The sequence below is a fragment of the Theropithecus gelada genome, chromosome 3 (assembly GCF_003255815.1).
Source record: "Theropithecus gelada isolate Dixy chromosome 3, Tgel_1.0, whole genome shotgun sequence".
NCBI classification, from domain to species: Eukaryota; Metazoa; Chordata; class Mammalia; order Primates; family Cercopithecidae; genus Theropithecus; species Theropithecus gelada.
This window is the reverse complement of record NC_037670.1, coordinates 47,242,685-47,256,380: the sequence shown is the minus strand read 5'-3', so window position 1 is coordinate 47,256,380 and position 13,696 is coordinate 47,242,685. Positions and strand designations below refer to the sequence as shown.

Sequence of the window (13,696 nt, the reverse complement as noted above, 5' to 3'; positions counted from 1 at the left end):
ATTCCTGTGTTTGCTGGCAGGGAGTACTTTTCTGTAATTACCCAGAAATGGTTTTTGAAATACATTATCTTTGTTATTGTTGCTTTTGTCTTTTATTGTTTATATAGTGTATTGTAGATTTTTATCCATTACCTTAAAAGCATATTGGTAATTTTCTTACAAAATATCTATAAACAAGCCAGTATTTTCACATATAATTGGAAAAATCAGAGAAATTAAAGAAGGAAAACAGAGGAACAAATACAGTGGCAAATAATAGTAAGTGTTCAAAAAGATGGCAGCAAGCATGTAATGGCAGAAGCTTCAAAAAGCCACTAAGCTTTCAGTATTGTTTTTCAAATACATACTTGGATGTGTCTCTGTTTTTTGGATGTATGGAGAGGGCGTTTGGAAGAGGAGGGTCGGAGACTCTGTCACCATTTTCCTTGTGCTTTTTCTTTCTGTTTTAAATTTACCTTTTATGGCAAATGTGAATGAACAAAAAGGGCACTCACTCAGAGTTTCTTTTATATGTTGTTTCATTTTTTAAAACATTCTAACAGTGCTCCTGTGCCTTTTAGGCTTAGTATCGACTCAGCTTTGTTTCTTACTTGCTCTGTCATGATAACACTAACACAAATCAAAAGAAAGAAAAATAATTTTACAGTTGATCCCAAACCACCATTTTAGGGCATTTGGCATTCCTTCTGGTTCTAAATGCGTTTTACTTTTTTTTTTTTTCTTTTTTAGTATGCATACTATCTTTTCCAGTGACTCTGAATATACAATTAAATTTTTTAAAAAATTACTTCTGTTCTCTGACTTACCTTTCTTTCTGGATGGCTTTTTCCTTGTCTGTCTGTCCTTCCTTCCTTCCTTCCTTCCTTCCTTCCTTCCTTCCTTCCTTCCTTCCTTCCTTCCTTCCTTCCTTCCTTTCCTTCTTTCCTTCTTTCCTTCCTTCTGTCTCTCTTTCTTTCTCTCTTTCTTTTTCTCTCTCTGTCTCTTTCTTTCTTTCTTCTTTCTTTCCTAGAGATTCATGCTGATTTTGGGGTATCTTTTCACTTTTAAAGATGAGGCAGCATAGACTTCATTTGGAGCCATATATGTACATAGGTGGGCTTTTCAGTTACAGTTGAAATGGATACAAATGGCTGTTAAGGCCACAATATAAATGCTTTTGCTTCAGACTAGCACTGTAGACTAACTTTTGAAATTAGTGATTCTTTTTCTTTAGAGGACTTTTAAGGTGGATGTATATCAATTAAGGTTGATAAGTTTGATTCTCTTCTGTTCCCTAAACACTTGAATTTGAAGGCTACGCTAGTAATTTAGTGAATCTGTAAATGTAAGCATCATGATTTTTTTAAAAGTGAATTTATATTTTCATTGTATCTTCTTCCTAAATATTTCAAATATACCATCTCTTGAAGTGCACAAGAGTCTTTTGGGATACACTTTGATATGTGATACTGTTAGTTTTTTCTTTTTCTTTTCCATTTTTGTGTTTTTGGAGACATGGTTTTGTTTTGTCACCCAGGCTGGTATACAGTGTCATACAGTGCTATACAGTGGTATGACAAATGGCTTACAGTGTCATACAGGTATGACAAATGGCTTACAGTGTCATAAAGTGGTATGACAAATGGCTCACTGCAGCATCAGCCTCCTGGGCTCAAGCCTTCCCCATGCCTCAGTCTCCTAAGTAGCTGAGACCACAGGCACATGCCACCGCGCCTGGCAAATAATTGTATTTTATTTTTATAGAGACAGGATCTCCCTATGTTGCCAGGCCTGGTCTTGAACTCCTGGGCTCAAGCTGTCCTCCCTCTTTGGCCTCCCAAAGTGGTAGGATTATAGACGTGAACCACCACACCTGGCCCCAATTGATACTGTCAGTTTTAATCATACCTTTAATTGTTTCAGCTTAAAACTAAAAATCAGTGAAGACTTCATTTTTTTTTTTTCTCTTGATGGATGCAGGTAGAATTTTTATTTTATAATTGTCAATTTTAGATTGATTTCTAAGGAAGATAGGGATTAACTTCTGAAAAATATTGTGATAGCTAGGAAACCTTCTTATTTTTTGTTAGATATAACCTTTAAGTGAATTAAAGTTATACAAAAGTATGAAAAGTTGTTTTAAGATGTTACAGTAGTTCCTGAGGATAGTCGTAACAAATTGCAACGGACGGAGTGGTTAAAAACAAAAGATTATTCTCCACCAGTTCTAGAGGGCAGAGGTCTAGAATAAAGGTGTTGGCAGGGCCCCACTTCCTCCAGTGGCTCTAGGGGAGAATCCTTCTTTGCTTCCACCGTATTCTGGTGGCTGTTGGTGTTCCTTGGCTTGAGGCAGCATAGCTCCAATCCCTGTCTCCCTCTCCATATGGCTTTCCCTCATGTGTCTGTCTGTCTTCTGGTTTTCTGTTTCTTATAAGAACACTCACCGTTGGATTTAGCCCCAGCCCTAATCCAGGCTGATCTCATCTCAAGATCCTTACCTTAATTATATTGACAAAGATCGTTATTCCAAATAGTGTCACCTTTTGAGGGTCTAGGTGGACATACATCTTTGCGGGCTACTATTCAACCCACCGTAGGTATTATGAATGTTTACAGCTAGATTTTTGTGTTGCGTTTAGTCCTGTTTAACTCTGCAGCTTTGGAGCAATTTACTTAAGCTTTCCAGACTTTAGTTTCAACATTTTTTTAAGGTTAATAAGTTGGCCTACATGCTCTTTAAGAAACTTCTGGCTGAAAAAATGTATGATAGTAAGTTTGTTTTATATTTGGGGCTATTTTGATAAGGGCAAATTGCTTACTACTGATTCATCTGTCTTTAAGCAGCCTTAGTAGAGTTGATTTATTGCTTTTTTCCTTGTGTTCTATTTATTATTTTCTGTGTTCTAACTCACGTTATTGAAAGAATTCTGGTAGTTGATAACACAACTGCTACAACCTATTCCTGTTTTTCTATGTTGGAAAAGTAGAGATCAAAGGAATGGTGAAAGGTGATAAATGAGCTGGTTCTGAATGATAGTAAAGGTAGATATGGCTTGAAAAGTTGTGTGTGTAAGTTGAATTAAGAAAATGAATTGTGGAAAGAGACTAGTCTTCCTTGTAAGAGAGAAGCCAGTAATAATTCTTTATGAAATAAAGAACTGTTTGGTAAGATGATTTCTTCATTTTATAAAGATTCATTACAGAGCTCTGCAGGTGGTGAGTAATGATTAGTTTTAAAAAATCTCATTTGTAAGTTTGGTTTTTGGTGTGTGTGTTTGTGTGTGTGTGTGTGTGTGTATTTTAGAGTGAACCCAATCATTGAATATCAATATAATGCTTGGTTTTTCAAATATATCCTGGTTAAATGATAAAAGTTTCTTGCATTTTGTGTGAAACATTTCACTTGTTATCTTTGCAAGAAGTTAGTGATTATATATTTCAGTAACTGGCTCTAGGTTTGATGTTATAACATCTAGTATTTTTTTTTAGTAGGCTCAAATATCAACAGGCTTTTTTCTTTTCACAGCAAGATGTGAGTGAGTTTACACACAAATTATTAGATTGGTTAGAAGATGCCTTCCAAATGAAAGCTGAAGAGGAGACGTAAGTTACCATGAAGTTTAGCAGTGGGGTTTTAGGAATTCATTAGATAGCATGTATTTAATGTCAATGGAGAAATAAGAAATCGAGACAGACTTATGGGAATCCCAATATTTTCTGTATTATTGACAAGCTGTTTGGAATTTGCAAGCACAAATAATGATCTAACCAAAAAAATCTAAAAAGTGGTCCCTGAAAGAGCTAGTCTTACATGCCCAGTTCCTTTTCTTAGATTCAGTAATCACTTTTCATGAGGAGGAATGAATTTGCGGTGGAGAAAGATGTCAGGAATGTGAATTGTGACAAAATCCTTTTATGTAGAAGCATGAAGACAGGGATATGAAGTAGCAGTGCATGTGAACAAGTGGCTCTGTTCATCTGTTCACTCAGGGCCCCAAGGTCACCTAGGTGTCTGGGATCTTGCTGGCAGTGAAAATTATACTGTGTCTCTAAGTTTCTGCCCAGAAGTGACACACATCACTTCTGCTCACATTTTGTTGGACAGAGCTATGTGGCCTAACTTCAAAATGAGTAGGAATTTCTCACACTAATGAGGATGGTGGCTATGAAAAAAACAACCCCCCAACCCCCACTACCCCAAGAACATAACAAGGGTTGGCAAGGATGTGGAGAAATTGAAACCCTTGTGCTGTATTGATGAGGATATAAAATGGTACAGCCACTGTGGAAAACAGTATGGGGGTTTCTTAAAAGATTAAAAATATAATCACCATATGTTCCAGCAATTCTACTTCTTGGTGTCTATCCAGAAGAATTGAAAGCAGGGTTTCAAAGAGATATTTGTACACCTGTGTTCATAGCAACATTATTCACAATAGCCAAATGTGGAAGTACACCAAATGTCCATTGATAGGTGAATGGATAAACAAAATGTTCTATATATATGTACAGTGGAATATTGTTCATCCTGAAAAGCACAGAAGTTCTGACACATGCTGTAACATGACCCCTTGAAGATACTATGCCCAGTGAAATAAGCCAGTCACAAAAGGACAAATAGTATAAATTACTTATGTGAGGTATCGAGAGTTATCAAACACGTAGCAACAGAAAGTAGAATGGTGGTTGCCAGAGGCTGGGGGGAGGGGGAAATGGGGAGTTGTTTAATGCATATAGAGTTTCAGTTTTGCAAGAGGAAAAGAATTCTGAGATTGGTAGCACAACAGTGTGAATCTACTTAACACTACCGAACTGTGCAGTTAAAGGGTTATGTGCATTTTATTCACAGTTTTAAGAAGTGAGTAGGACAGTGTATCTTACCATGCACCTGAACTTGAAGGGCCAGAATTTTTTTTCAGTAGCACTAAAGACTACCTACTGGGGTTCTTGTAAGAATTAAGAGAAGTACTTATCAACATTATTCTAAGGATTAAATGATGACCTATGTATCAAGAGAGATGGTATCCCCTTCCTTTTTAAACAATACTTAACAAATCAATTAATATAAACACAAATTAATACAGAAAAATCTGTATACAACTGTAGATACAATGCATTTCTATATGGTAAGGCCAAGATGAACTTTGTCTTTTTAGGTCACACAAACCATAAAAAGACAGTTTAAAATTATCAATTTGTTTACTTCAAACAGAAAAGAAAAAAATGAATTTTTATATTAAATGACTTGGAAACTATGTAAACGACTAATTCTACCAGCAGTGTGAGACTTCACGAAAGGATGGAGTAGCTCTTTAGCTACTCTGGGTCAAAAACTGGTACCTTGTTCCCTCCCTGGTGAGGTTGTTGTTTCTGGGTTATTTGGACTCTTCCATGTAAATACAGGAAATAACTTAGCAAAATGTTGTAGAAATCTATTCTGATTAAAAGTGGCTTTTCTTCCTTCCCATGTCCAAATTAACATGCACTACACAGAGTAAGAGATTGAAATGTATAATGATGATAGAAAGAGCAGGCACTTTGTGCACAGACCGTGTCAATTTCTCTTCCAAGTTCATACATGTAGTGCTCATTTTAACTCTTATGAGAATCCTATGAGTGCAACTATCATCATTATCCTCAGTTGACAGGTGAAGAAACGGGAGAATAAATTTAAGTACCTTGCGCAAGGTGACGCTGTAAATAACAGAGCTCAATGCAAGTGCATGATAGCCACAGACGTGTTTTTGTCTTGTCATATGCTATGGTTCTTTTAATATTTTCTCTATAGGTCCAAAAATTGTAATTACATTTATATTTTTTAACACTCTTTAGGGATGAAGAGAAGCCAAAGAACCCCATGGTAGAGTTGTTCTATGGAAGATTCCTAGCCGTGGGAGTACTTGAAGGTATAGTCACACATTTACTTTTTATTACAAGTGAAGAGAGATTATTATTCATTCGTTCATTTGTCTCGATAGTTACTATTATTTTAGTGGACTTTGATATATTCTGTCTAGTAATTTTTGTTGGATTGCTACTGTTATTCGCATATGGCACAGAATTGAATGAATGAAAAGGAATGTGTAAAGTGCATTATCACATACTAATTGATACTTTATTTTATCCTCATGTTTTTTCCAGTGAGAGGGCTTCTGTGATACTGTTACGTCGGAATCAGGGATTAATGGGACAGTTGGGAGATCCTTTGAGGATAATATTGGAGTTAAATACTGGGCTTGCTATGATGCTCACTTTCTTTTTCATGTTGAAAGTTGAATTTAGCAACTTAGCATAGTCAGGGTGGTATAGAGTTCTCACTTTTTGAGTGATTTTAGATGTAGATATTAATTTTCAGGAAAAAATTATACTCTATCTTTTGAAAAATCAGTTAAGAGTGATACTACTCCATTTAAGCTAAATACCTGTTTCATAAAATGTGGCCTAACTAGTTTCTGTTTGGTTTTCCTAACAAGGCAGGAGACTCTCTTTAAATGTAACTTCATGTAATAATATTAGTCCCAAAGCATAAACTTGAAAAATTGTTTTTCTCAAATCACCCAATGCATCAACTTTTGAAAGTTACCTGTTTCCAGATCAGCTAAAGTGTAAAATTTGAAAAAATGTTTTTTCTTCACGACCTTAAGTAGTGGATTCCCTGAAGTTTTGTTTGAACATAGGTGGTTTGGGATTCAGAAAAAGGCAGATACGAACTCAGATGTTGACCCTTTAAAAAGTCTTAGTGAAGTGTTCATACATTTCTGTTTGTTTCAAATGGTAACAGCTTATATATAAGTTGTTATATATATACACATATATATGAGTTTATATATATGTTTATATATAGAAGTAGAATATTTTACAGAGTACATTTACGTTGGGTCATTCATCTTAATCATTCTGATTTGATTTGAAGTAGAACACTGTATCTCATACAGCTAGTATGTCTGATCCGGTCGTGACTAGGCACTGTTTATAATACCCTGCAGGAGCATTTCTACCTGTATTATATTGATTCCTAAAATTGATTGTTATTAAAATACTTAATTTGTCGGCTGGGCGTGGTGGCTCACGCATGTAGTCTCAGCACTTTGGGATGCCGAGGCGGGCTGATCACGAGGTCAGCAGATCGAGACCATCCTGGCTAACATGGTGAAACCCCGTCTCTACTAAAAATACAATTTCCTGCCTCTGTGGGTACTTCTAAGAAAAGTTGTATTTATAGTCTCTTTTTGCATATAAAGGTAGCAGAACCTTAGGACTTTGTTTAGGCCCATTTTTTCTTCCTGTCTCATCCCCTAGGCATCTCATTCACTGCCTTAATTTCCTGCTGTCAATAAGCCAGCAATTCTATCTTTATTCCAGAATATTAATCTTAGTTATAGACTCATATTCAACTCTCTTCTCAAATTGAAATCTTGTGGGTCATAATGAACCAGTGATTTCCACTGCTACCTCAAAACTAAAGAAAAAAAAGTCCTCTGTTCTTACTTAAGTGGTGCAATTTTCAGTCCATAATCTGCCAGGCATGATGGTTCATGCCTGTAATCCCAGCACTTTGGGAGGCTGAAGCAGATGGATCACTTGAGGTCAGGAGTTTGAGACCAGCCTGGCCAACATGGTGAAACCCGTCTCTACTGAAAATGCAAAAATTAGTCGGCTGTGGTGGTGGGCGCCTGTAATCCCAGCTACTAGGGACGCTGAGGCAGGAGAATTGCTGGAACTCCGGAGGCAGAGTTTGCAGTGAGCAGGGATCATACCACTGAGCTCCAGACTGGGTGACAGAGCGAGGCTCTGTCTCAAAAAATAAAATAAATAATAGTAATCATCATCATCATCATCATCATCTAGTTGTTCAAAAAATAAAATAAATAGTAATCATCATCATCATCTAGTTGTTCATGCCAGAATTCTGTCATTCTTGATATTTTCCTTCTTATCTGTCTCTTATCCTTCTTACAAACCCCTCAGTCATGTCCTGTTGGTGCTCCTCCTTGTATATATGTATAAATGTATATATTATCTCTTTTAACAATCTTAATCCATGCTACCTTTATTTCTAGATGGATTCTGCAATAGTCTTTTAACAGATGACCACCTAGTTCACACAGGGACTTTAAAGGTGTTTCAGTTTTCTTGCTGCTGATAAAGACATACCTGAGACTGGGCAATTTACCAAAGAAAGAGGTTTAATGGACTCACAGTTTCACATGGCTGGGGAGGCCTCACAATCATGGCAGAAGGTGAAGAGCATGTCTCACTTGGTGGCAGACAAGAGAAGAGAACAAGAGCCAAGCCAAAGGGGAAACCCCTTATAAAACCATCAGATCTCATGAGGCTTATTCACTACCACGAGAACTGTATGGGGGAAACTGCCCCCATGATTCAGTTACCTCCTGCTGAATCCCTCCCACAATACAGGAGAATTATGGGAGCTACAATTTAAGATGAGATTTGAGTGGGGACACAGCCAAACCATATCAGTGACTGCATTATATGCAGAACGTGGTGTGGAAAAAAAATTCTTAATAGGAGCACAAGACCTTGTATTTTAACTCCCTGTCTGACTTTTCATTGTGATCTCTCCCTTGATTCCCCAAGCTACACTAATCTTCTGTTAGTTCCTAAACATATCAACTTCCTTACTGCCTTAAAGTCTTCATCATGCTGTTCCATGGCCAAGAATACGCTATAATCCCCCAGCACTCTGGCATGGCTAACTCCCACTCATTATTCAAGTCTGAACTTAAATGTCCTTTGCCATGAAAGTCTTCCCTGCTCTCCCCACCACCCCCAAGACTAAGTTCCCATTTTTATACCTCTCACAGCACTGTGTCTCATCACAACTTTCTTTTTATAACAGTTGTAATAATAATTATTTGTTTATAAATATACTTGAAGTTAATGGGTATAATGTTTTTCAAATGAGGCTGAGAATTTTCTCAGCTCAGCGACCATCTCTCTCTTGTTCACTGCTGTGTATATTCCCAGTGTTCAGTATGGTATCTTGCCCTTAGAAAATGCTTCTTGTGAGAAAAAATATACATACACATGTGTGCATTTCATTAAATATATGTGGATGTGTAATATCTATGGCTGGGTATAAATGTACATTTGCGCATGTGTATAAACCAACAGGAAAATTACACTAACACTTCTCAGGAATGAAATCAGTCAGTGTTACAATTTTCAGGTTCAGCTGAGAATCCTTATGTACTCTTAATTTTAGTAGCCAGAAGGCCATATTGAGGATTATTAATTTTCTCCCTTCTTATAGGTAAAAAATTTGAAAACACTGAAATGTTTGGTCAGTACCCACTTCAGGTCAATGGGTTCAAAGATCTGCATGAGTGCCTAGAAGCTGCGATGATTGAAGGAGAAATTGAGTCTTTACATTCAGAGAATTCAGGAAAATCAGGCCAAGAGGTGAGTTTAACGTTTTCATTGTCCACTTTCTTCCCTAGGTCTTTCTTACAATGCCATAAAGCACAATGTAAGGTTCTAATTATATAGCTACCTAATAATTGAGAGAGAATACTCAGAGAGTATATTTGGATTTAATTGGTAATTTAGACATTCAAGAAACCTGCCCAGTCAATATGACCTATAATCTATGTTAAATTCTCACTTAAATAATTTATCTCAGAATTTTCAGTTAAAGTCTTTCTAGGACATTTTTCAGTCTTTTTAGACCTTTCAATCAAGGTACCAGCCATTAGCAGCATGCTAGTTCTTGGATATATTTAAAGAAGAAAAATCCTGATATTACAGTGGATTTTAAAACAGATATATGCTACTTATATCAACTGTTACTGGAATTTGTCCACGACACCCAGATTCCTTTTCTTGTAAAATTGCTATGTGATTGCATAAGGTCAGATGGAAGAACTTCCCTTCTCAAGGAAGAAATAATTTTTATAAAATATTGTTAACTTATATGTCTACCTCAACTAGTTTCTTTCTTTCCACCCATCTCTGTTTCTTTATCCATCTCTGTAGCTGCATCTGTGTAGCCGTTCATCCGTGCATTCATCTGTCAGGGAGTTTTGGCACTGTAATAGTAAGCAAAGGACATATCATGTGCTTCTCCAATCAGTCATTGTTAAGCAATTGCTGATAGTTGTCTAGCTGTTAAGCTCCATGAATGTGGGTAGAGGCTTTATCTGTGTCATTCATTACTATATCCCTAGTGGTAGTATGGTGGCTGCATACATAATATTTATTGAATGAATGAATGAAATGTCTTGGTACTTATCAAACAAGTTTCTGAGGTCTTTATACTGAATAGGTGCTTAATAAATATTAAGTGATACGATGTCTCTGTGTTTAGCTAAAAGGAGACTTTGTTCTTGTGTTTTTGAGAATAAATTGCTTTTATCTAAATTTTAATTTTTTTTTCTTAAAGATGCAGTTAACCCTTTCCTGTTCCAGATGCATACTCATTTTTTCCTCTTCCCCGCACATACATAAACAAACAAAAATATGCTTTTCCTCTTAAGAGAAAGAGACGTATTTGAAATAGCCTTCCTCTCTACGTCATAGATCATCTATTTCAGTGATTCTCAGTAGAGAACAGCCACCCTTCAAAGTTATCAAAGCAGAGTGTAGCATAGGGATGTGGTATATGGGCACAAGAGCTGCACAACTAATTCTGATATAAACCTCTAAATAAGAATGTTTAAATTCAGCTTATTTTATTGATTGGGAAACAGATCTCTAAGACTGGGACTTTAGCAATATCCCACAATGGAATAAGAAAGCAAACTCTTAAAATCCGATCTATTTGCTGTTAAATAAAAGGATGACTGGAGTAGTGGGGCAGGGATGGTACTTTTTTTATATTGTCAGAGTAGCTGAAATACACTATGGTTTATTAGTAATCTTTCTCACATATTCCCAGCTTTTAAAAATTTTTTATTTTACACATAATCAAAATTTTATGGTTTATTTAAAATATCTTATATTTGTCCTCCATCTTTTTATATTGGTTTCATACTCTGAATGCCCCTATGTTGCAATATAAATGTTCTGCCTAGGTTTTTTCTTCTAGCCTAGGGAATATAATGATTTATGATGTTCTGTGTATTTAGCAGTTTCTAATCTCCACTACTGTGGCAAATTTGATTGCCTGTGATTCCTGTTACCATTTTTCTAGATTTGCTGGAGATCATAGTTTCAATAATAATTCAGCTTGGTTTAAGAGACTATCACTGACTATAATATCAGTTTTTAAAAAATAACATTTAAATTATAGTCTTATTATATCCTTTAGAAAAACTATTCTTGAATCTCTAAAAGCCAGTAAGTAACATATAGGCTATTTCTAAATTGGCATAATGCCTGATAACAATAGCTTTTTCCTCAATCTGTTATTTACTAAAAATTGTCAATTTTATTTTGACCCAGAAAACATCTCATTTGCTGAAATAGCTGTAGCCAACTAATATAGGAAGACCTCCAGTCTTCCCAGTTAAAACATCCAGTTGGCTATAAGAGTTTAAATTTTGGGGGAATGATATACTAAGAGACAACTGAGTAAGTTGAACATGATTATATCCAAAATAACTACTTAAATTTTTTTTAAATGATACATTTTAACATTTAAATGGTATGCAATTTGTAGATGAGTCAGACTCTCCAGGAAACATGGAGATATTTTTTGATTGCCTATTGGAGGAAAAAAATTTCAGATAGTAAATACTTCACTTGTAGTGTGAGTATTCGCTACTACCAGTGTGTGTTGCATGTTCTTTTAGACTGCCGCTATGCACATGTAAGTATTTGCATCTGTCCATACTGCCCCGAGAGTTGCATTTTTCACTCAGCAGTATATCATGAGCATGCTTCTAAGTTAGTGTACAGCTTTACGTCAGTGTTTTTAAAATCTGCATAGTGTTACATAGTCTGTATTTATAAAATTAAATTGATTTAATTCCCTTGTAAGGCAGTAACTAAGAAAAAGAATTATTTTGAAGAATGTCTTTACCCTTGAGCACTAAGGAATGAAGTATAGTTAGAAGTAGGATCTTTGGGTCACAGGGCATACTCATTTAAATGTGTTGGTACTGCCAAATTTCCCTTCACAAAGTTATACCAAGTTATAATAATAAGTGCTAGAAGGAGCTTTTACAAAGTTTTAAAAACAAAATTAGCGAAACAGTCGATCGACATGTACCATATTAGACATCTGTAGAGGTTATGTATATTTAAAACTTATCTTTTAAAATAAAAGGGCAAATGAGTGAAGGCAATTAAATGACTGGAGCTAATTTTTTAACTGGAATAAACAGTTTTTGCTTCTTGTGCACAGTTCACATCCTGGCTTGGTTTGGTCTTCTGTAGGGAATTTGAAATGATAGGTATGTTTTTTCTGGTTTTTTTTTTTTTTTTTTCCCTCCACATTTGTGTAATCCTCTCATAAAAGCAAGGTATCTTATACACTTTAATGGAAAAAACAGGTATTTAAACTCATAAAAATGACATACTCTTTAGGAACTATTTTTGTTAACGGTGAGATTTCTAGAATTGTGATGAATTTAGAAGCACTTATGCTGACAATACTGATTATGTAAGTTCTTTATTCACTAACTGCAGAAATCTGTTCCTCCTGTAGTTTATCTAGTAGAAGAATGTTTAGAGATATGGAGAATGACCTCTGTCTCACAAGCATGGCATACTAGTTAGGTTATAGAGAAGTAGATATAGTTTTTTGTTGAATGGAAATAGTATTTTTTTGAAAGAAAAATTTCTGTTTTGTATTAGTTAAAATTCAAATTATGTACTGCTATACTACAATCCAAATATTGCAGAGCTAGACATACCATTAATATTTTAAAACATGAATTTACAGAATGTCTGGTTATCTCATCTTGTCCCCATCAGCTTTAGAATGAGAAAGTGAAATCCTTCCACTCTTGTAGTAGGAAAAACCTGCCATCGCTGATAGAGGAAAATGCATTCATAACAGAGACATATTACATAACATTTTTGAGCATCCTTTTGTAAGGTATGGAAGCTATTTATATTTCCTGGACTTTTCATGGTCTACAGAAAAGTATACCCCAATTTGGGTCATTTCATTTCTTGTGGCCATTGTAGATTTCCATGAATTAAAATATGTAACTAATTTTAATGGTGACATTTAAATATTTAAAGTATTGCAATAAAATATGAAAGTGATAGTTCTTGAAATCTACTTTCTTGTTTGAGTATCATAAAATGGAACAGAGAATATTATCCTAAAGAATCAAAAGTGTTCTTTGTGATATGTCTGGGGTAATGTTTTAATTCTTAATAATAATTTTATCTGTGGATTAGAACTAACTCAAAAATTCTTGCCAGTTACATGTGAGATGAAAATGAGTAAGCAAACTTTGCTCATCAAATTTTAAAACTTGAGATGTTTCTGATATTTTTCATAACTTTATTTAATCCGTTTCAGGTATTATCCATATAAAACAAATTCCTTAAACCTTAGCTTTCAGTGAAAGATAGCCATCCAGCTCAGGAAACCTCAATTCAAGTAATTATTATCATTTTGAAAGAGAAATAGTATTGAATACCATTTGCTTTTATTTGCTTTAGAGAAAAGTAGCAACTTTCCAGATCCTTGTCAAATTCACTTTGCCAGGTGTGTGCCAATCATACTTTTTTTGGATGTTCAAATTTATATTTAGTATATTCTTAACTTATTGACAGATGTGTGGTGGCATTTTGTGAC

The 13,696-nt window shown here is 35.2% G+C and overlaps 1 protein-coding gene across 5 annotated transcripts in view; it reads left to right on the top strand.

Annotated features, from left to right (window-relative positions):
- The window catches only part of USP25 (ubiquitin specific peptidase 25), a 143,918-nt gene that overhangs the window by 75,835 nt on the left and 54,387 nt on the right, over positions 1-13,696 (top strand). For 4 of the 5 annotated variants that reach the window (XM_025380107.1, XM_025380106.1, XM_025380105.1 and 1 more), the window contains exons 8-10: positions 3,506-3,582; positions 5,812-5,885; positions 9,254-9,402. In XM_025380107.1, coding sequence (XP_025235892.1) covers positions 3,506-3,582; positions 5,812-5,885; positions 9,254-9,402 — 300 coding nt within the window. Of the gene's footprint in view, positions 1-3,505; positions 3,583-5,811; positions 5,886-9,253; positions 9,403-12,858; positions 12,983-13,696 lie in introns of all 5 variants that reach the window. The other variant, XM_025380109.1, reaches the window with a different exon arrangement.